The following is a 23,665-nucleotide window of genomic DNA, read 5'->3' as shown; positions in this document are numbered from 1 at the left end:
ACCTTAAAGTAGCATAAATAATTAAAAAATACTTTTTTTCTGAATCATTAGCTTTAGTTCAACTCGTACAATTAAAACTTTTTCTCTTCAGTGATAAAAAGAGTGAGCGAGCAAAGGATATGCATCTAGTGAAGAAGTTAAATGCTATGCTTAAAGCTAAAACCTCAGATCCAGGTAGGTTTTCTTGTATAACTTCTTAAGATTGTATGTTATCAAATGGTTCTTGTATTATCTATCCTGTAAGTTGTGCAAATACAGGTATGATTGCTGTGCATTCTGACAGCTATGTGTGCTATGAATTATGATTTTTAAGTAGCTTGTGGTTTTTTTTTGAGCTACCAGATTAAATTTATCTCATACAGGGATCCAGTGTAAGACTTGTCTGCCATGTAAATTGTAACTAAACTTTACTTTGAGTGCTTGCATAAAACATGTTCTGTTTACAAACCATTATGCCGTGTAATGGAGTTCAGCATTTGACTCTAGATATCCTTCTTCCTATAAGTAATATGTATTTCTTACAAAAGACAGATTTGGAATAAGAGATGCCACTGAGCTGTTATTTTGTTTCATTTTCCCCAAGCTTATTTTGGCAACTTCTGTAATAGTGTCTTCATCTCTATAGCGTGAAGCCACGTGCATCTTAACTGTGGTAAGGGTTGACTTGCTTTTCAGAATGCATTTGAGAAATACGAGTTAGTCATGATTGTCTTTGCTTGCAGATTTGATTGAAGCTGAAGCAAAGGAATTAATACTTGATATCAAATACCCTGCTACCAAGAAACAGGTGAGTATTTAAAAGCCGGTATACTTTAATATGAGAAAAAAAAATGCATTATCAGCTAAATCTTTTTAACTCTTTCAAAATATGTTATTTTTCCTAGTTACTTGAACCAAATAATTGAGCTATTTAGGTGGGTGGGTTTTGTTGTTGTTTGGTTGTTTTTTTTAAACAACATATTGACTGGAATTAATTTTGACTTGTGACTTCTCCAAGGCATCTTCCATGATAGAAGTCAAAATAGTAAAAAGAGAGCAGACCTTTTGTAGGATGAAGTTATGCCACATGTATATGTGAAGACAAAATACCAATGAAAAATTATTGTCAAGGTTGTGCTTTGTTGGCTTATCTTATATGTTTTTACAGTGAAATTAAGGAAATGTTTAATTCTGTTGAACGTCTGCTTAACAGGCTCTGGAAAGTATATTGGCAAGTGAATGTGTGCCACTTTCATCTCTCACAAACATCACTCAGACATTAATGGATAATTTAAAAAAACAGGGTAGGTGGATATTTATTTTGCAAATATAGAGAGGCATTTATACTTTGTCTGCAATGCTGTAGGTCTATTGTAGAACTATTCTGTTCTACAGGGAGAGCAGACTTGGTCTGCTTAGTTTTGCTGCTGGGTACCACAGGATGTGGCTCCTACGTATTTTATTTTTTTTAATGCAGACTACAAATAGCTTGCTAGTAAATATGCTTTGATGTGCTTGCTATGTGCCTTGTAACTTGTGATTATATTCAAAAAGAAAAAAACAAACAAACAAACTGGGCTGGGTACTTGCATCCAGTAAATGCTTCCTTCAGAAAGAGGCTTTCACAGACGTTTACCTGCAGAAGTTTGTTTGTTCTCTCTCTCCGAGGAAGGCAGTAAGCACATGGTACCTTGGATCTGTGTATTTTAATATACTGGAAGCACAAAATCATTACCACTGAGGATCTGAGGGTTCTGGCCAGATGACTAGTATCTTTTCTTGGTAAACTTTGCTGAAGTTATATTTCATATCTTTTGCTAGAGATTTCAGAGCCAATGTCAGGAAATGTCGTTACCCATTCAAAATCTTGTTACTGAAATTTTGCAAGACAGTTTCTTTGAAATGACACACTTGGATTTTTGTAAATTGGGAGAACCTTCTTTCTGCTTGAGGTGACCCAATTTTGGAGACCCAGCTGGGTATTGAGGAATAGAGTGGAGAAGAATGTGCCTGCCACTTCCTTTGCAAGTGTTGGGACTTCTCAGCAGTAGAACTCTGCTTTTTTTGCGTGTGTGTTATCACTGAATTAATTTCAGCTTGTTGGATGATGAGGCTTTAGCAATAGGAGTCAAGAAATTCCTACCACTGTTGTGTGGAAATGCTGAATAAACTATTTGTCAATTAGAAAGGCTGTCTCCCTTATCCAACCTTAATGATTCTATGATTCTATAACACGTTTTTGACTCTCAAAGCCTTGAGAGGAAATCTTTCCTTCACTTGTATTGGTGAGGTTTTTTAATCATTTTCTTGAAGTAGATAGAGGAGATTGAGAGCTTCACATGAGCAGTTCTCTACCTGATTCTGATCTGGCATTCTAAATCACTAGCATTATCCATTTCTGTTAGAACTAAAAAACCAAAGAAAAATGGAATCATGCCCTTTTACACTGAAGTGAGATTGACAGAACTGTATACTTACTGAGGTCTGTTTGTTTGAGTTTGTATTTTTCATCATTAATCTCTTACTGTCATACATAACATTACTTCCTCACAGTCACAAAAAAGAACAAATTTTGCTGATGTTCCAGCCTTGTGATTTTGGAAGAGTAGTGGCGTATCCTTCCACTTGTGCTTAGTTGGTAAAAGATAATGTGAAGCAGATGCTGGGCTCTGTGAGTGCTGTGGTCATGAAGAAAAGGTCAGGTGACCGTATGGCAAGCTCTGTGCATTCCTCTTCTGTAGGATTTTTTAATAGCAATGTGTCAAAAGTGTTTAAGGGTTTGGAGGGAGAACATCATGTTTAGAAGCTGTTTCAGGTGAAGATGATATATTCAGAGGTATCTTTTGTGTAGAAAGGTTCTTTTAGGATTTCTGTAAAATGCTTTCTTTTAAAACAAAGAAGTTGGAATAGACATTTTTTTTTAACATTGTGTTGGTGTTTGTTTCCTATATAATGATTGCTTTAATTGAAATTTGAATGTCAATAGATACAAGAAATTTCTGAGACTCAGCTTATGGAAATACAAAAGGCAGTGTCTTGCAGAGATGAAATTGAATTCATATCAGTAGATATCAAGCTCTCTTCTAATGCAAGGAATATGCTTAAATTGGCAGAATGAATAAAAGATTATAGTTTGGTATTCTTGATAAAAAAAAACATGTTTGGGACTTAATGTGTTTCAATTTTTGTTGATCTCTGGTTTGACCTTAAACCAGGAAAAGAAAATACATTTGTCTTTGTTCAGTTCCACATTGTCAACCTCCTTCAGTTTAAAAATGAGCCTGATATTTTTCTCTAATACTTCTCGTAAAAATAATTCTTGTTTTGTACTGCCATGAATTAAACATAATCATTGCAAGCAGCAGTGCATCTAAAAAATTACACCGAGGGACACAAGTCCTCCAGTTCTAATAAAGGAGGAGTATGTTTCATTATTCCAGGCTATACATTCAAGTTCAAATGCAGTTTTATTTCTCCTCAGAGCTTGAGTGTGTGGATGAAGGACTACTGCAGTTCTGCGCAAACAAGTTAAAGCTGTTACATCTTTATGAACTAGTCAGCAAACTGAATTCCCAGAGCATACAGAAAGACACTTCACCCTCAGATAATGTGAGTAAATTCAAAATTCAGTTGTCTTCTAGAACTGAGTGCTGATGTAAGTGTAAAGATAGTTTTTCAAGGCCTTGGGTAAAATAAGCAGGTAAGCAAGTTACCCGTTTTTGTGGCCTGGAACTTTTAATGAAGTAATTGTTTTATAATCCGCTCCCCCCCCCCCCCCCATTTTTTTTGCCTGTACAAATACCTAGTAATTCATCTACTAAAATTCTTTAGCAGTCATGTGAAGTTGAGATAAAAATGAAAATAGAACCAGGATCTCCTGATTTCAGTCCTTTATCCAAAGTACATGACATGTTCATAACTTTGTTTAGTTTTAAGAGGGATGTTTTGGGACCAGTAGGAATTGCATGTTCTGATATTTTCTTGTGTAGCATCATAATTTGGCTTGCTTTTGATATAATTTATAAAAATGCTTATACATTTATAAAAGCCATACAGAGTGGTGTTATGTGGGCTTGTTTGCTTGATGGGTGACTGTTATACTATGAGCTGGATCTAATTATGGGGAATGTATCTGTTGAAGTAATTGAAAATGAAGCTAGACAGTGTCTTAATTTGAGCTATATGAATAGCTGCTTTTGAGATTATTCAATCATTTTGGGTCTTTTTAAAGACATTTTTAAGGTTCGAAACAAAACTTTTGACTCTTCTGACCTCTGTTTTAGTTTTTACTGTGTTTTGAAAAAGATCCGTTTGCATTAGTCTTGTGATGTGTGATTTTTTGGGGCTTTTGCTTTTAAGGACTTGGCTAAACTGCTTCGGCTGGAGGAAAAAGATTTTCATAGGCTCCAAACTTTACTGGAGAACTACAAGAAAGAAAACAACCAAACTACTGTGCAGCTTGCTGATGAGAAGGATGACGTATTGTCTGTGAAAATGTTCTTAGAGTGTCTGGAATATGAAAAGGATGTGATTAATGTGAAAAATATGGAAGATGGAGAGTATGTGGCTTTAGGTAAGAGTTACTGAACTCTTTGTCAAATTACTTAAAGACTGATTATAATGTAAGATGATATAAGTATTTTAGCTTTAATTTGGGGGCCTTAACAAGCTGGTTTGCCTTGAAGTAGTATTTGACAGTGCTAGTTCCAGACCCTTACCTTTAGCCATAGGACAAGTCTCTTGACCTAGATGGATATTAATACAAGTTAACTACATCTGTGGATATAATTACTCTGAGGCCATGTTATCACTGTTAATTAATTTATTAATGCCACTAACATGTACAGTGGTAACTAGGTACTTTACAGAGCAGCTGTATCTTGGTGTTTCGTTCGTGGTCACAGCACCTCAAGACTTCAGTTAATGACAGTACTGACTTCAGCCTCAGAAATGGAGGAGCTGACCAGAGGTAGCACAGGACCATTAGGTCAGGGAATAATGACCCCTCATTTGTGGGGCCGAGGAGATTTTGGACAATGTTGATCTGAAACATTATGGCTGGGGAGAGTGTCTAGGATGTCTGCTGAGGTGTGGTAGGGGGTTACTGTCTGTAATCTGCTTTAGTTTGCAAGCCTGTTCTGGACTGTCCTTGGGCAGCTCTTGGGAAATAACTAGTGGAAGCAGCTTGAGTTAAATCTGTCTCAAAGGCACTGTCTTTCCAGATTATTTCTCTTCTGGGGAAATTTTGGTGCAAACACAGAATTCTGTGCACAGGTGTTGTATGGTGTTCACTTTGTAGCCTCCTGCTTCTTCTGGCTTTAAACATCAGGCTTGGAGAGGAATTGGGATTCAGAAGTTAAGCAGAGGAGCTTGGCTTTCATCTCTATGAAGGTCAAAGGTTGTTTCTAAATAATCTTAGAATTTGCATTTTCTCTGCCATAAAACTACGCTTGGTTTCAGGAACTGGGGTAGAAGTACTTTTCTCTCTACCCCCTTGAACAGGGATCACCAGTAACTTATTAGGGTGTTCAGGCATAAACAAATATAATTGAAACGTGAATGTTGTGCTGAGCAGTTCAGATAGTTTCTTGAAGACCTTTTTTTTCCAGTTTTCCTCTGCCTCAAAGGGACACTCACAATTTTTGTAGTGCTGGTAAGGTATGAATTATGTAATTTTTAATTGGTTGAAGTACCACTAGTTTGCTATACAAGATACAGCATGCTGCCACACAGTTGTGGGTTACTCCATGGGTAAACTTGTCCAACATTTCAGACCATTCTTTGAGTTGAACAAGATGTGTAATCCAATCCAGTAACCTTTGTCTTGTTATAAATCTGTTTTCCATACAACTCTTGCAGGAACACTTAGGTCCTTTGTAATGAACCTTCTCCACTAAGGGTAAACCATCAGAGTGTCCTGGATGTAACTTAGTCCTTTGTATTGCACTCAATGGGACCTGATCCAGAGGATGATCTTTCATATAAGTGTAAGGAGAAAGGCTGTGGCTTTAGATGTCATTTGTAATGTCAACTAATATTTTGCTTCAGGCAGCTTTTTTTTCTGGAAGTGTTTGTGTGGAGAGAGTTCCACAGAGGAAATGTGTCATGCATTGGAATCAGCAGGGTTTAGCCCTCAGATCTTGTTGGTAAGTTATTTATTACATACTTTAAAACTTTTGATTTAGTATTTTGAAAACAAAACATCGAAAGGAAAAATTCTGAATGTTGACCTTTGGATTAATGCTCTATTCAGGCTGTGTTCAAATACCCGTTTGGTTCTTTAGCTGCTCATATTTCCCACTTAAGAGATATCAAAGAAAAAAAAAAAGAAAATGTGAGTAGTCTAGTGGGAATATCTAGAGAATGCATTTAGGACTACAAGAAGATTTGCAGAAGATTTCTACAAAGAAGCGAAAATTATGAGAGTAATTAATTTCAGGTACTGATACATTTGTTACAATTCCTTTTTGCGAGCAAGGAAGTTCTAAAAAATTTAGTTTTAATTGTTTATAAATCACTGGTAGTGTTCAGACGATCTCATCTGTATGTAATTTTAGTCTTTTGCTACTTTTCTTCCATCCAATATATAATGATGGAAATACCTATTTCAGTATTACTTGCTTGTGTTAAGATTTTCAGCTGTAATATTAATAACTACTGAAGTTTACCAAGTAGAGATTGCTAACATAGTGGTATTAGCTAGCTGTGCCTTCAGAAGAGGGTATTTTCTAAGATAACTTTCTAAATGAAAGATACAGATTGTGTTGTTTCATTTCAAAGTCTGTCATGTAGTATCTTATGCAATATATTTTTAACTTACTATATTAACATAATAAAGGTTCATGGATCTAACATTTCTGCTCCATGACACAAAATTTGTTCAAGGAAGAGTTTACTTTAGGTATATTGCCATATTAGGGTTTCATTCGATTGCTTTAATTCCATATTCTCTTTTTCTACAGTCACTCCTTCTCAATTTATGGCTTTCCAAGGAAAAAGATATCCTAGACAAACCAGATTCTGTCAGTTGCCTTCACACTATGCTGTCACTTCTGAGCAAAATGAAAGGTGAAATGTGCATTTAGAACGCTTAAACACAACTGATATTAAATATTATTAGAAATTTGGTACTCTGACTAGCCTATATTATCACTTAGGGCTACCCCCCCCAAATTATGTAACAGAGCTAAATGCTGCATATTGATGAACTAACTAAAAATAGAATCAAAATCTGAAGTGTGTCACAGTTAAAGGCCGCCTTCATACCCTGCAGTTTCACTCTGCACTAAGCTGCTACAGCTCCTGTTTGGTACCAGAAGGTGACTGTCCAGCTCCCCTTCCTCCTTCTTCTGGGTGAATAGTCCTGCCCCTTGCCCTTGTGCTGACTGGCTCTCAGAAGTCCTTCAAGTTGCTTGAACTCAGACACTGTGATTCCAGCAGCATTTGTATATTGCACATCTCTGTAACTTGAGGGGTATTTTATAAAGTCAGCTTGCCATTATTTGGGATAAGTTGTGTAATGAATACATACTGATGCTCCTGCCTCACACGGGGCTGCTATGGATATGTCTGTGCCAGGTTCCCTATGTCTAGGGCACCATTAGCAGCTTGAAACTGGAAGTAAGTCTGCTGAACACGGGGTAGCCTGAAGAAAGGCAGCTTGAGTGCTTTGAATGTGTGTGGCATCTTGAAATAGCAAAAGAAGCTGGCTGCATTGTGAAGTGTCATTTTGTAATGTTCTTTAGATTTAGTAAGCTTGCAGCAGGTTTTACTACCTGATCTACTGAATGCAAATGAAACTTGGAGAACAAGTAATTCATGTTCTGCTCTTCATTTTAAATTTGAGTTATAATCTAGAAATTGTATGCTACATATCTAGAAAAATATAATGTAATCAGAAATTGCTCCTAATGTAAGCTGTATTGATAAGTGCTACTTTCATGGTTGGTTGCTGCTTTCCTAGTTCTAACACCTGATGACCCAAGCTGGGTTTCCTGCCCTCCCTGTCTCCCCAGTTGCGATAGACGAGTCGTGGGACACTCAGTTGGTCTCCCCATGGTGGCAGCAAATGCGAACAGCCTGTGTGCAGTCTGAAAATAACGCGGCCGCCTTGTTGTCTGCTCACGTCGGGCACTCTGTAACTGCGCAGATAATTGACAGCGTGGCAGAGAAAAAGGTAAGTTGTCTTGGACCTCGCCCTTGTATGTTATTTACTGTATCACTTCCATGCGAATTGCTGTCTTTGGAGTGCGATAACATCCGCAGCATTCATTTGTCGTCATTCAAACATGGGCACAAGCATGCCATCCTGCAAGCCTGACAATTTCTTTGAATTTCAAGAATGTTATACTAACATGAATGAATGATATATCACAATTGTTTACTAAATCTATTTAAATAAGATGGGAACTGTACAGTGAGTTTTTCTTTTGATAGCAAATGATACTAACAAAGCCTACACAGCTTCCACATAAATTTGAGAAGTCCACTGAAATTTGGATGGTAAACGTGTTTTAACATAGTTGTGATTTTTTTTTTTTTTTTTTTTTAATACACTGGTGAATTTTCTTAGCACTTATGTTACTTTGCCTTCTTAAGGTGATGAGTGTTTGGTTTTCCTGGCAATAAGTATCTTTCCACAAAATTGTGATTAAGACTATGAAACTGCATGCAGCATTGCAATTCAAGATGGAAAAAGTTATTCCATTCCTAAATAGCACTGGGCATATGTGTGTCTTCGTACTTGTCTTAACAGTTTAGGTGGGGTTTAGGTGATGATCAGTCTTGTAAATAGACTGCCTTATAAATTATAACTAGATTGCCAGGAAGGGTTTTAGTATTTTTGCACATTCATCTTAACTATTGCAATTCGTGTATTAAAATTGCCAGAGTTGCCCAAATAGGAATGTGGGTATGTCGCAACATATTGTGCTTTACCTATATAATCTCTCCTTTGTCACCTTCTTCTGCTCTCTTTTTATTTAAAAGAATAAATCAACAGCTGTATTGCCCTCAAAACTTCGCTTCCATAAAGCCATTTATCTTTTCCCACCCCTTTTTTTTTCCCCTACTGTCCTTTGGCTTAAAGCCTGGAAGTGTTAATGGCCAGGCTTCTGAGTACTCTAGAGTTTGCTGTCTTGGTCCACAAAGCTAAAAATCAAATCTGCACACTACCAGCAAGATTCTTGGGCTTCCTGCCAGAGCGTTTGCTGATAAACGTGAGAATTACCAAAATAACACACAGAAGTGCCATGTGGTGTGATCCAGTATTTCTGGGGGCATTATATATATATATATATTTATTTTTTTTTTAATATAGTAGGAAACTGAAATGTAGGTGGATTAAGCATATATGTAGGGAATGTGTATACAGTGAAAGATTTAAAATTAAATCTTTTTGAAGGGATTCTAACCCACTTTTCAACTAAATATGAACTTAAAAATGAGACTGTAAGGTGACTTTTCAGGTCCTTTTATTTCCTTAGGCTTTTATTAAAGAATCTGTGTATTTTATGAGCAGTGTGGGTTATTAATTAATCTTTGCATAGTAGCTGATGTACATACTTTGAATGAAATTATTATTTAAAATGCAGTAGCTCTTGGGATATAGCTTTCAATTTTAATACTATGCATTTTTCTTAAACAAAACTGTGCTACTTTAAGTGAACAGACCTAAAACACTTCATATGTTCTGTTAGTTTTCCCAAATAAGTGTAGGTTCGGACACGGAATCCTGGGAAGCACTTTCCCTTGATACTGAATATTGGAAACTTTTGCTGAAACAGTTAGAGGATTGTCTGATACTTCAAACACTACTGCATAGCAAAGTGAGCAAAAGGGCAAAAAGAGTTTCATCAGTCCAGACTGAGCCTTTGGGCAGGCTTTCTGTGAAGAAGTTGCTTGAAGCTGGAAAAGGTATGTTTGTTTTTTTTTCTTGGAAAAGTGGTTGATGGTCTATCGAATAGACTTCTGAGCCATTCTTACCTACTTAATGACATACACTACACTGGAAATTGTTCTGGTAGTTACTTTTCTTAATTTAAAAACCAATGCAAACCACATAGAATACTGCTTTAAATTTTTAAAAGGGTATTACTATAAAGACTGCATTGTAAACATCTAATCAATTCCGTAAGAAGTTTTCTAATTGGTAGAGTTATCCTTACATAATTAAAGGTAGTAGTTAAAGCCCATATCTCTTCTCATGTCCTCTGATTCTGTACATGGACTATACCTCATACTTTTTTTTTTTTAAAATGTCCTAGGAGGTTTTGCTGACACTGTAGCAAAGTGGGTTTTTAAGCAAGGCTTCAGTCCTCTTGTACTGAATTTGGCCCAACACAAAAACAATACAGATAGTCCTGAAGAATCTGTAGAAATGCATACTAATATCTTTCTTGAGGAGCCAGAAGCAGATTCAGGCTTGGAAACAATCATAGGTAAGAAAATAACATGATTTTTTTTTAATTCTCAATGTCTGCAGAGATGTTTTAGTTGCTACTGTTGCGAAGTAGCAGAAATTATAGTGGAAAGAAGTCTGTCTTGTAACTTCAGATTTTCTTTTTCTAGAGCTGCTGCAACTAGCGTATCAGCAATTTCCATGTAGTCTTGAAGTGGACGTGCTCCATGCACATTGCTGTTGGGAATATGTAGTGCAGTGGAATAAGGACGCAGAGGTAAAAGAATTTCATTTGTGGGGAGTAATTAGTTAAGACCAACTCAATAGAAGCGGTTTCACAAGTTTTTTCATAAAAACTTTCATTAAGAAGACTGACTTACAAAGCATACTAGCTACAATTTTTCTATGATAAGTAGCAAGCAAAATTGCTTTGAGAAGATGAATGCAGGTACTGAGGCTGAATGGCACCTTCACAAAGACAGCACAGTTTGTTTCTAAGCTGTCAGATTCTCAAAACTGGAAGTATGGAAACTGGATTCAAACAAGCAGCATGAAGAAGGGTTTTGACTGTATTTTGTGCAAGTACAAAACAGTTTTAAGTACTGCAAAATAGTGATGAACATTCCTCTGTTCTAGATATGCTAAAACAGACCACAGTAAATTAAATTTGTTAGACTATAAGCCATTTCATTTGAAGAGGAAAGAGAGATTTCTTGAATATTTGTAGGTTCCCTGGCCACTGCTGAGAATTGTCATAGAAGAAAGGAAGAAAAAAAAATAATCCTTTTTTCCATTGCTGTCCTATAGCTTCTCTAATATTGGAAAATGTTGCCTTAAGTTCAGATGATACTAAAATTGAAATTAGCACTCCTTAGATCTGTGCAGCACAACACCTTGCTATAGAATAGAAGGTTCCTTTGTGATTGTTAAAAACATACTCCCATCATAATGAAATGGAGTAAAAATTAATCTTTCTAGCACAAATAGATTTTGTCTTTGAAAAATGACTGTAGTCAGTGGAGGTACCTTTCAGCAAAGAGTATGTTACCAGTACGTATACTAAAACAAGGCTCTGAAAATAGTGTTGAAATCAGTGTGTTTCATGATTACTGAAGCGTACTTTGGCATGTGCATGTGTTTGCCAGAGAAGATGGCAATATCAGACTAACTTACAAGTTTTATAACTGTCAAAAATATTAGCTTTAAAATAATCTACCTGGGCTCTTTAAGAATCAATAGTTTACATCTGAAACAAGTCTTGAATAATGTAATAACTTGTTCTTTTGTTTTTTTGTTTCACATAAGGAAGCATGTTTTCTCATTAGGTCTATAGATCATCTAAGATGCATCAGTAATGCTCATGTACAGCATGGTAGGTATGAAACTATTATTAAAAATTATCTTTGAAATTGTAAAACAACAGAATAAACGACTATTGACTAGTGTAAATGTATGCCGTTCGTAGTAGTGATGGCCATTTTGTCTAAAAAAACCGCGAACACCACCCCCCACACACACTTTCTGCTGACATTCAAGCTTTAGTTTTTCATGTGGAGACTGAGCTTCCATCAGAACCATGAAAATAAGTTGGTTAGATAAGGTCAATGTGTTTAAAACCATTTTAAAATAAAGTTACTCTGTTTTTTATTTGTTTTTAAATAGTGACACATGCTTCTCGCAGTCAGTTACTTTTCATGCATTGCTTGCATTTCTTGATACTCTGAATGTGCTGACAGTTCTTTGTTGTGGACTCTTCATGCAAACAAGGTGCACTGTATGCCTAAAGCACTAATCTTAAACCTTCACGTTTACCACCAAAGTTTCTGTGTACCTACAATGTTTAAGCCAATCTGCATAATGTAATAATTTTAGTGAATGATTCATTGCACTTCTGACTGTATTTGGGCACCAAGGTAGTCTCCTCCCGAGAAGTCTGAAATCTAAAGTCCAAATATAAAGCAGTGAAGATACCTCACAATTCCTTCTTGTTTCATTCACCATCTTTTTTAAATTCCCCTCCCAACCCCCTTCTTAAAGGAACTTTGGCCCATGGCTTTTCACTCCGTACTTGTAAGACCTCTTTTCTGTTCATTTGGAGTTTACAAGTTTGTGATTGTTCTAGGTATCGCTCTGATGATGTGGAATACGTTCTTAGTAAAAAGACTTTCTTCTGCTACATATCTAATGGACAAGGTGAGTGCGGTATTGTGACAGTATTTTTGAGGCTGAATTTTTATTAACTAAAAAGTGAAAATAGTATTTACTGCTGGGGATTTTTTTAACAAGTTTGGAATCCCTGCTTTTTTGGTTTATTATGTGGCTAACTTTTGGAATTGATGAAGGAATGCATATTGTAAAATGTCAAATCCATGGAATGCTCATCTATAGGCAGCTTTAAGTAATAGGTGATCAGCACTGGCTGATGTGTAGTGAAGACTTATGCACTGTGTTAGCTTGTAATTGCTACATAACAAAGTATTTGTGAAATAGTTTGAAACTATATATGTGTGCGTATGTAAAATTTTAAGTTAGAAAACAAAAAATAAGTTCAAGTGTTCTCTCTGTACCTGTTTGCTGGGAAGTTATTGCCATGAAACTTTCAGGTTCCCACAAGCAGCAGCTTTTCCTAATGTTGTGGTGCAAGTTTTTTATGTATGAGCTCTTACTCTGCAAAACGCAGAACATTTTGTGGATGTTATTTAGCATTTTTAACTATTGCTAGCATTGCAAATCAGCTTCTGTTCTAGTATGCAGCTTGTTTACTGTGAGTTTTAGTAGTCTTCTGTCCCTGCTAAACTTCAGTTTTTTCACACTTATAAACATGTAGTGGATCTGTTTACTGGAAGACAGTTCTGTTTAGGACTGGAAGACAGCTTAGGAAGAGAACGTGCTGCCAGTGATAGCTCTGTTTAAATTGTGTAAGGGGAACCTGCCTATTGGTTTGCTGGATGTAGAGTGGCAGCTAAGTGTTTTTCAGCCTTAAAAGTCCAGATGCAGAGAGAGAACTGTTGATGGTGATTAAGAAAAAAACCCCAGACAACACAAAACCATCAAAAAGTTGCTGTCTTGTCATCTTTTTACCTTCTCCTTTGATCCTCTTATTTTCTGCTTTTGCTTTTTGTGGAGCTCTGTAAGAACTGGAGAACATAATCTTCTTCATTCCTTTTAGCAAATAGGCTCAGTTGTATACAGTTGTAGTAGCTGTTTCTTCTGCAGAAACTTTTTTCCAGTAAACCCAAGATGATTACTTCTGCCTAGATTAACACCCGCAGGAGAAAACATAAAGGTTTTTATTAACTAACTGTTTTTGCACATGTCTGTTACCTCAAACAAATACCATGTAATAACAAATGTTGCTAACTTTTAATAGTTATTTATGTATTTTTGAAAGCTGGGAATTAGTCCTTGGGGTTTACATTACAGAACCAGTAGCACAACCGATCACCCACCAACTTCCAGAAAAATACAGGTTCCAAATCTCTTGGCACTTGATCCCAAAAGTGACAGCTGGAAGTTGGCTTGATTTCAGACTTTGAAACAGCTGATGGGTCACTTGAATTTGAGTTTAAATAATTCCATAATTCAGGACCCTGGAATCTCACTTCAACTGTTGTTCAGACTCTGCCATGATGTTGTAATTATTACTTTTAATTTTTTTGTGGTATGGAAGAGAGAACTTCCACTGATGTGTACGTGCTTCATCATGCGCAGCATGTGATTCAACACACAGAAATTGGACCTCACAGTAACATTCCTAAACAGGGTGTGATCGAGGTGTCTCTTCGGAAGAATTCAGATAGGCAAAGCATGGAAACCATGTGATAACTTTCTTATTAGACCTTCTCCATCTCGATGCATATGCTGGAGCCCTCACTCTTCCTTTCCTCTTCCCTTGTTCCCTAAGGCTTCTTTCTAATACCATGTTTGATATTACAGTTCTAGTTCTGTATTATAGAAATGACTGGGAATTTTTTAGCTCCTTTTTGATTTAAATGAGGACCTTGGGGCCTTATTTCTAATACCCCACTTTAAGAAGAATGAAGTAATTATTGACATCAGTGATGTTCATTTTTGAGTTGTATCATAGAATCATAGGTTGGAAAAGACCTCTAAGATCATTGAGTCGAACCATCCACCCAACACCACCATGCCTACTAAAACATATTCTGAAGTGCCACATCTACACGTTTTTAAACACCTCTAGGGATGGAGACTCCACCACATCCCTGGGCAGCCTGTTTCAATGCCTGACCACTCTTTCTGTGAAGAAATTTTTCCTAATATCTAATCTAAACTTCCCCTGATGCAACTTGAGGCCATTGCCTCTCGTCCTATCACTAGTTACCTGGGAGAAGAGACCAACACCTGCCTCACTACAACCTCCTTTCAGGTAGTTGTGGAGAGCAATAAGGTCTCCCTCAGCCTCCTCTTCCCCAGACTAAACAGCCCCAGCTCCCTCAGCCGCTCCTCAGAAGACTTGTTCTCCAGACCCCTCACCAGCCTCAGATCAACCAGTATGATCTGTATCAAATCTTTTGTTGAAAGCAAACTCTGCAGTGTGGTGCATTATGTAGCTTTAATGAACTATTTTCCCGTTTTATATTAGGAAAATAGTAATAAAAGGTTAAAACGTGGAGTAATAGATACCTTATGATGAAAATTATTTAATTGTGCTGAAATATTTTTTTTTAAACAGGTTGGAAAAGCTCCAAAGGACAGATTATGCAGAAGGGCAAGTAATACTATTTTTGTCTAAGTGGGAAGAAACAAATAAAAATGCCTTAATTTTAATACTACTTTGTGATTTATTTTTGAAAGTTTCAGAAAAATTCAAAATGCAGCCCTAGAGAAAATGTCAGGAATTTTAAGAAATGTAAATTAATCTTTATCTGACAAAGCAAATTAGAACAGTAGTATAACTTCAAATATTATAGAAGGTAGACCTGAGACTGTGACATGACAAATTACTATTATTTTTCATGCATAATTTCTTTAGTTAAAACTTTTTGGGAAGACAACTGATATGCTCAGAAAATGAAATTTACTAGATGTGATTACTTGAGGAATTCAGTCTTCTTTAGAGATACAGTATTGTAAGTGGCTGCATTTAGCTTTATTCCTATTTTTTCCCCATCTTATTTCTAATGCTTTGTTGTACTTAAGTGAACATTTGTTTACCATTAAATGTAATAGGTTAATAAACTGAGCTTGACAATGTGTTTTATGTCAACAGCTGTCTTCTCAAACATACAGAGCTAATAAAAGCCTGTTTCAATTCCAGCTGAAACAATTTAAATCATACTGTTTGTTAACAGGACGTAGGCATGGGTGACACAGCCATGACAGCTTTTCTTGGCTGCTGTTCAGATCTTCTGCAAACACTGCTGGAGGTAAATTTTTATTTTTCCCATAGAAAGTAGGGAACTAATTGATCCAAATTTAAAGAAAATGGTTATACTAATTTCTGTACTGTTTGATTCAGACAAACTAATGAATTAATAGATACAATGAATACAATGAAATAGACATATTCAAATATAATGAATAAAATAGAAAATAAAAAATTTTCTTTATAATGTCACTGGAGAGAACTTGTGATTAAAGCCGTGTCTTTCACGAGGAAAGTCAATATAGATGACATCTTGTGCATGACTACTTTTCTGTCTTGCTCTGGCAGGCTGACGTTAGTAGTGATGAAATGCAGGCTCCTGTCTTAGATACTGAAGATGCTTGGGTGTCGGTAGAAGGACCAGTATCGATAGTAGAACTGGCCCTTGAGCAGAAACGCATTCACTACCCGCTTGTTGAACACCAGTTTGTGTTATGTACTATCTTGTACGCCATCATGAGGCTTTCTCTGAAGAGTGTGAAGCCTCTTTCGCTGTTCGATACCAAGGTATGTCTTTTGAAAGCACACATCTTAATATTGCTGTCCTTCCTCCTGGTATCTATAATATATGCTAGCTTTCACTTTTTAAACAGTTCATGCATAATTTTATGAAAGACATTTAGTCCACTGAGGTGCATTAATGAAGTTGTCACCAGAATTCAGGCTGAGACCCAAATTTGGTGCTTTTTCTTATGATTGAAAGATTTGTAGTGATCTCAGATGCATGAAAATCAGTTCCTTAATAATTAGCTGGCCTGAAAATACTGCATGGTAAGAACGCTGGATAACAGGTTTTTCTGGTTGTTTTGAGAAGTGTCAGATCAGAGAAAACATAAATATTTAAGGTCAGAAATGTAATGTTAGTGTCACTGTTCTACCCGTTATTGCTGGTGGTTATTCCAGAATTCTGAGCATCTCGCAGAGAATAAACAGGTTGTCATTCAATGCATATAAGCCACTTTAAAAAAAAAAAAGTCACTGCATTTAAAATGTATTATATCTCCAGTCAGAGCTTGACCCTTATACAAAGCAGGTGCCACAAATTGAGTTTTCTACCTCCTAGCTCTACCACACTACAATTCTAAAAAAATATAAACACAAAGTACTGGTGTAGACTGTCGTTTAATTCCTGCTGTGGGGAAAATTATTTAGTCCCTTAATACTGCACGGAAGATTTCTTCTTAATGATTTACTGGCATTTTATAAAGCCTTATACTACCTTCTGTCATTTAAGAACGCATATTATGTCTCAAGAGTAAAATTATATCCAGTTTCTGTGCCTCCTTTCTTTTACATACAACTATTGCTTACTGTGAGGCTGGTGAGGCGCTGGCACAGGTTGCCCAGAGAAGCTGTTGCTGCCCCTTCCCTGGCAGTGTTCAAGGCCAGGTTGGATGGGACTCTGAGCAACCTGGTCTGGTGGAAGGTGTCCCTGCCTGTGGCAGGGGGGTCGGAACTAGGGGATCTGTAAGGTCCCTGCCAACCCAAACCGTTCTATGATTATTCTCAGTTGCTGCCTTTTTGCCTTCACTCGCTCAGGATTCCCATTCGTTCTGTGGCCTTTGTGAGAGAATTTCTAACGGGTCTTTAGAGAATCTTGGCTGATGGCTGAAAAAGTGGTTAAAGTTTTGAAGACCATTTATCACCTTATTTCTGACAAGGCGAGCCACTATCTAGACCTACATGTTCATCACTGTCTTTTAACATAGGCGTTTTTTGGTACCAGTTTCCCTACTCCCCGCATTAGTACGGAGCAGGACTACCAGAGGTGCTTGGCAGTGAGTTACGTCACGGCTGGAGCATGGTAGGCTGAAACAAGGGCTACCATGTGCCATCGTTCAGGGGTTTACCTGAAATTTGATTAATCGGTGGTTCAAGAGACCTTAAAGTTAAGCAGTGTCGACTATATCCATAGGCACCAAATAAACTGCCTTTCTGTATCAGCTACTTTGCATTTCTTCCTACATATGCCTGGTATGTTGGTGTAGAACCTGGGACCGGGAAATACATCAAACTTTCAGCTCCAGCTGGTAGCGTATCAGATACCCAATTTAGTAGGCAGGTAGTTTTGAGTTTGAAAGCAAATCCTTGACATGTTATGACTGCATGAACAAAAGTTTGTTTTGTTCTGTAGCTTTAACTCACAATATTAATTTTTGTCCCCAAAGAGGTATAGACAATCTAGTACAAATTAAATGTAAAAAATAAGTAGGCTTCTTAGTATTGGATCAAAATGAATTACTTTTATTTCCCTGTATCTCTGAGGGCTGTCTTTGGTTCTCAATTTCAGGGCAAAAATGCATTTTTCAAGGACCTTACTTCAATTCAGCTGCTACCTAGTGGGGATATGGATCCAAATGTGTTATCCATACGACAACAGGTAGGTATAAGTTTTGTACTGAAAGTTCTTAAACTTCTAAAATTTCAAACAATCCTGAAGTAACGTGCAATTTTTGCTTCCAAGTTCTTGGTCAAAGTTGTGAGTGCAGCGGTTCAAACACTATGTTCAGCACAAAAGGCCAAAGAAGTCTCAGAAGAGGAACTGTTTCCTTTTGAAAAGGGGAAGAATTGGCCATCTTTGGCTGTGGACCTGGCCCAGTATCTTCAAATCTCTGAGGATTTGGTCAAAAGGCATTATGTCTGCGAACTGTATAGTTACGGGATGGATCATCTTGGTGAAGAGGTAATAACAGCTTTTAACGATTTTAAATCAATATAGCACTATGTCAGATATTCTGCTAAAATGACTTTTTCACTTACTGAAGATGAATGGAAGGGTTAGGCAGGTATTGTCAGGCTCAAAAAATCCCCAGGTTGCAAAAGTGCTTTTTCAAGACTAGTAATTACCCTCATTTTTCCTTCTTCCCAGCAAGAATTTGTGCACAGCAACTAGTGAAAACATGAGCAGGAGTTACACTGCCAGTCTGAAACCAGTACAGCCTTATATACGATACTGTGTTTGACAGTTTGGGGAATCTGCTTTTTTGCCTGTAATCTCTGCTTTTAGGAGAAGTTTACCAGTTATTGCACAAGAAAATCCTTGCCTTCCTGAAGGGAAAAGCAAAGCAGGGATTATGTGGAAGTTATGAATATGTTGCTGAACTGTAAAACAGATCTCGCGCTTATGCTCATCACTGTGTAAAATACAGAGTAATTCTCTGCCTTTGTTCACTCTTCTGCTGTTCCGAAGCTTTTAATAACGTGCTTTATTAGTTACTGTAACGTGCTGTATTACAGTCACGGGTAACACAAGAAACAGTCTGAGAACCTTGTGTCCTTTTAGTATCAAGAAGCTTCTTCCAAGACAGCTTTTCAAGGCTCCAGAGAAGTGAGCTGTGTAATGCTCAGATAGTTTCTAGTTCCTTCTATTTTCTTTTTTAATTTTCAGGCCTTTCTTCAGGTGACTGACAAAGAAGTGCTTGCGTCGCAGCTGCTGATACTGGCTGGACAGAGACTGGCCTTTGCCTTGCTCCACAGGCAGACAAAGGAGGGTATGGAACTCCTCGCTAGGATTCCTCCGACACTGTGTACTTGGCTCAAAGCTATGGTAAGTTAAGCTCAATGTAGGAAGACAGGTTGATTTTTCAGAAGCTTCTGTTCACCAAGACAGAGATTACATCTGAATGGCCCTTTCTTAGTAATGGAAACAAGAATTAGTTCTAATTTTTCCTGATGCTAGTTTCGTGAAGGGTAAAGCAGTTTCATGGGTCAAAGCATCAGCTTAATTGAGTTAATAAACCTTACTAATCTGTTTTATACGAGTTCAGGAGGGCGTATATGCAGAAGATCGTCTGTAAAATTACTCTAATGCTGTGTTTGTTCTTTTATATAGGACCCCCAGGAACTTCAAAATGTCGAAGTGCCCATTTCAGCAACAGCAAAACTGGTTAACGAAGTCATAGAGCACTTACCGGAGAATCACGGGCAGTACGGCCTTGCCTTGAACCTGATTGAGGCTGTGGAAGCCGTCTCCTCGTGACGCGCTTCGTTAGCGCAGTTCTGCTCCCTGCTGCTGTAACGCATGATCCTGCGCAACAAGGCTGAACTTCACAGGAAGGGACTTCGTGTGGCTCCTGTTACAGCGATGAGAAGAACGACGCTCCCCACCCCACAATTTCAGACGGTCATTTTAAATTGGAGTCTGTTTTAAATTCTGCACTACTGCAGAGACGTTGAGTTTCCAGTATGCTTGTCAGTATCTGAAATGCTTTGTTATTTATTTCTGACTTGAGCGCTTTTTGCAGTAGTCTAAATTGGATATATCTGGCAGCAGTTTTAGTCTCTTTACAAAATCACATCCTGTGAAATTCTGTATTTCATGCTGGCAGGAACTGCTGCGGTTTGTGTTCCATGTACGATTTGTTTTGCAAAACACGCTGTAGAATTACAGCCAAGAAAAACTTCAGTCTCTGAAGTTGCCATGTAAAGCCAATACTGCTTTTTCAGGAGCTAGAGCTGGCGTTGGGCTCGTGCCTTGCAACTGCGTTGTGTGTGACAGTGAGGACTGCGCTAGACACAGGTTGAAACGTGCTGGGGGCTTACGTGAAGGGAGAGCTGCCCACATCTACGAACAGCTTGGGAAGGGGAATCCAATCCTCCAGGCACAAATATGGACTCATCTTTGAGTCCAGATCTCTCGGTATTGTTTCTAGGGTGCTGGGCTTCAGCTAAAACTGGTTTTAGATTCCTCTCCGTTAATAATAAGCTCCGCTGAGTTTAAGTAGGTCAAGGAATGTCTTACTGTGAGATTGTTCCCCCATCTTATCGCTGTAGAAGATGTAGTATGCTATAAATCTCTGCACACGTTAACTTGTTGTCAAAAACTGCTTAAATAGTTGACCTGACTTCACTGAAGTTCTATAGGACTGAGTACTTTAGCCTTAAAAAACCCACTTTTATTTACAGTACCTACAGGGAATCATATAGTGAGTATCTTCACTACTGGAGTGGTATTAAACATGATTACGTTGCATCAGTTAGTACTGTTAACCTTGTACCTAAAGGAAGCCAGGAGAGAAAAACGAAATTGGTGTAAATTGTTTTTGTCTTGAAGTCAGCTGAAATTACTCCATCTTGTAACCTCCTCCTCTTGTATGATACGTAAGAAACATTCGTAGTATTCTGCCTTGCTGGAGACAGAGTTTGGTCTTACCTTGCTGAAGTAAGTGCTGCTGTCATCGAAGGATTGGACTCCCCTAAAAAAAAAAAACTATGTCGGGGGCTTGTTGTACGCAGCCGCCTTTGCCTGTTCAGCACCGCAGTCGCTAATCACTGCACTTCCATCTAGCAGATGAAGGCTGCTTGAAAAGTTTTGATACTAAATGTTTGACTTCCTGTAATGGTATGAGAGCAGACAGAGTAAAGAACAGTAAGAATTGTAGTAAGTGCCCACCCCGGTCTGTGTTTTAGATACTTCTATACTGACTTCCATAACTGAAGTTAAAACAGCTGTAGGGGAAAAATGGAAGGCAGGAGGATCGTACGGGTGGCTTTACCGCCTTAGCTGACAGCATGTCAAACTTCTGCAGCAACGAGTATGCCAGAGATCTGGTCCTCGTGGAACCTGAGGAAAACCAGAAGTGTTTCTGGGCTGCATTACATTCCTGCATCCTGGTACAGCTGTGTAAAGGACCTTACTGTAACACTACACCAATCCACTCTGTAATGTATTGTAAGTAATACTCTGTACATAGTGCTATTTTGTGTCTAATTTGCTGTGGATTTGTGTAAATTGATTAAATAAAATTTGAGGTTTCGTTGTGTCTTTTCCTTCTTTGTAGGGAATGGTGGTCACCACCTTTGCTGCTTCTGTTCTGTTTTACAGGAGGAGCAGATGCTCCCGTGTGGAGGACTGCTGCGCCGGCGTGCTGCAGAACTGCCTCCTGGCAGTGTAAAAATTAAACAGCAGCTGTTTTTCTGTGCAGTTTCACTTAAATGGAGAAGTGAACTTCAAAAGAACGGAGGTTGCTAAAACCAAGTAAATCAGTCATTTTGAACTACCCTTTTTATTAAGCTGAAAAGTGATATACACAATTTGGTATATATACATACAGTTCCCCCCGAAACACATGGTAATTCTGCTCAGGCTGGGGCTTAAGCATCTGCTTCTACAGGCTTCGGTACACAGACCTTGGGCTTAGGCACAGCTTTCGTGTACCTCGGTACTCGTGATTTGGAGCAGCTTGCGCAGAGGCATTCCATCTTCACGTGCTCCCTCTTCCAGCCATGACTTTCAGGCACCGTGGGCAGGGAGTGCTGGAGGAATCGGAAGTGTATCTCCTGCAGCGAGGGCATTTCGCTTTGGCAACTGGTCGGGCTGTAACTTTATATGAAGATTCTTCACGGATATCACCACCTATTACAGAGAGCATTACTACTGAGACCTTGTAGGTAGCATACGCAACGCTACGTACAAACTGAACAACAAAGCATGCTGTAGCACAGAAAAGAACCAGCTGCTTGGCACAGTAGCATGTCTGGAATAGTTCTCTCACCTTCCAGGTTAATCAGAAAGGTCCCTCTGGTGATGTTTGCATCTGCAGGTGTTTCTTTAGGTAGCTCACTCAGCAGGGTTGTCTGGGATGCCATCATTATTTCATTCAGCTGTGAGTCACTAGAAGTTTCTTCAGCCTGCAGTGCCTACGGAAGAGAGTTAATTTTCAGACTGGCTGGGTTTGTTCCTCTGTATCCTCCTCCTAGAGAAGTAGAATTACTGTGTATATGATTGCAACAGCTGTCATAGCCTTGTCGTGAAGAGCACAAGTTTGTTCACACACACGCATGCCTGTGTGTGTCTAAATATATGCGTATACAAAATCATCTTTAAATCCAGCATCAAAACTGAGGTGTACTCCTACAAGCTCTCAGATGCTCCGTTCTTTAAAACAGGTTCCTAATCAGAGCAGATCATTTGAACCAAGAGTCTAATTTACCCACTCCTACCAGGAGTAAGTAGTACAGACTTGAACTGCAGTGTCCAGGGCTCCCTCCGCAGAAATTTTCAAGTTACTTTGACCCTCACATCAGTAAAGCGGATTGCTTAGGCAAAGCACTGCCCAGGGCAGTGGGACAGTGTAGCTCAGGGGCCAGTATGGGGTCTGGCACTGTTTAACATTAATTAATAACCTGGATGATGGGGCAGAGCATACCCGTAGCAAGTTTGCTGATGAGACAGCGTGCAGAGGAGTCGCTGATACACCAGGCGGCTGCACTGGGATTCAGAGGGGCTTCAGCAGGGTGGAGAAATGGGCTAGCAGCGATCTCCAAAAGCTCGCTGAAGGGAAATGCCCAGTCCTGCCCCTGGGGCAGAACGGCCCCAGGCCGCATAGGCACTGAGGGGAAGGCCAGCATCCTCCCACCCTGGGGTGCTGCATCGGGAAGAGCGCTGCCAGCACGCTGCACCAAGGGAGGTGATTCCTCCTCGCTCCTGGTGAGATACTGCTGCAGTGCTGGCTCCAGCTCCGAGCCCCCAGAAAAGAGCAATGTGAGCTTACAGCATGAGTCCAGCAAATGGCTGTAATGACAACAAAGGACTGGAGCATCTCTTGTGTGAAGAGAGGCTGGGGCTTGGGACTGCTCAGCTCGGAGCAGAGAAGCTCAGGGGGATCTTACTACTGCACATAACTACCTGACAGGAGGCCGTAAAGAAGATGGCGCCAGGCGATTTCAGTGGTGCCCAGCAACAGGACAAGAGAAAACAGACAGAAACAGAAAGAGGAAATTCCCACTTTGTCACTGTGTGGGTGGTCAAACACTGGCACAGGTTGCCCAGAGGCTGCGGAGTCTCCATCCTCCCAGTATTCAAAACCCAACTGGACCCAGTCCTGGGCCACATGCTCTAGTTGACCCTGCCTCAGCAAGGCGCTCCAGCAGTCCCACCCAGCCTCGCCTGTTCTGTC

General features: G+C 38.8%; 2 protein-coding genes across 5 annotated transcripts in view; one reads left to right on the top strand and one right to left on the bottom strand.

The window, feature by feature from the left end:
- The window catches only part of RAB3GAP2 (RAB3 GTPase activating non-catalytic protein subunit 2), a 50,948-nt gene extending 29,425 nt beyond the window's left edge, over positions 1–21,523 (top strand). For all 3 annotated transcript variants that reach the window (XM_075413028.1, XM_075413029.1, XM_075413027.1), the window contains exons 16-35: positions 92–174; positions 723–787; positions 1,193–1,283; positions 3,461–3,588; positions 4,339–4,552; positions 6,028–6,125; positions 6,942–7,047; positions 7,995–8,155; positions 9,678–9,894; positions 10,245–10,418; positions 10,549–10,655; positions 11,684–11,750; positions 12,501–12,571; positions 15,075–15,110; positions 15,694–15,768; positions 16,056–16,274; positions 18,058–18,147; positions 18,232–18,450; positions 19,156–19,314; positions 19,600–21,523. In XM_075413028.1, the coding sequence (XP_075269143.1) occupies positions 92–174; positions 723–787; positions 1,193–1,283; positions 3,461–3,588; positions 4,339–4,552; positions 6,028–6,125; positions 6,942–7,047; positions 7,995–8,155; positions 9,678–9,894; positions 10,245–10,418; positions 10,549–10,655; positions 11,684–11,750; positions 12,501–12,571; positions 15,075–15,110; positions 15,694–15,768; positions 16,056–16,274; positions 18,058–18,147; positions 18,232–18,450; positions 19,156–19,314; positions 19,600–19,746 (2,527 nt within the window). In that variant the 3' untranslated portion in view covers positions 19,747–21,523. The remainder of the gene's footprint in view (positions 1–91; positions 175–722; positions 788–1,192; positions 1,284–3,460; positions 3,589–4,338; positions 4,553–6,027; positions 6,126–6,941; positions 7,048–7,994; positions 8,156–9,677; positions 9,895–10,244; positions 10,419–10,548; positions 10,656–11,683; positions 11,751–12,500; positions 12,572–15,074; positions 15,111–15,693; positions 15,769–16,055; positions 16,275–18,057; positions 18,148–18,231; positions 18,451–19,155; positions 19,315–19,599) is intronic.
- Positions 21,524–21,753: 230 nt separating this feature from the next.
- IARS2 (isoleucyl-tRNA synthetase 2, mitochondrial) overlaps positions 21,754–23,665 on the bottom strand; it is a 39,249-nt gene continuing 37,337 nt past the window's right edge. For both annotated transcript variants that reach the window (XM_075413024.1, XM_075413023.1), the window contains exons 22-23: positions 22,262–22,406; positions 21,754–22,122 (exon numbers count right to left, since the gene is read on the bottom strand). In XM_075413024.1, the coding sequence (XP_075269139.1) occupies positions 21,971–22,122; positions 22,262–22,406 (297 nt within the window). In that variant the 3' untranslated portion in view covers positions 21,754–21,970. The remainder of the gene's footprint in view (positions 22,123–22,261; positions 22,407–23,665) is intronic.

This window comes from Opisthocomus hoazin, chromosome 2 (assembly GCF_030867145.1).
Source record: "Opisthocomus hoazin isolate bOpiHoa1 chromosome 2, bOpiHoa1.hap1, whole genome shotgun sequence".
NCBI classification, from domain to species: Eukaryota; Metazoa; Chordata; class Aves; order Opisthocomiformes; family Opisthocomidae; genus Opisthocomus; species Opisthocomus hoazin.
This window is presented reverse-complemented; position numbering and strand designations above follow the sequence as displayed.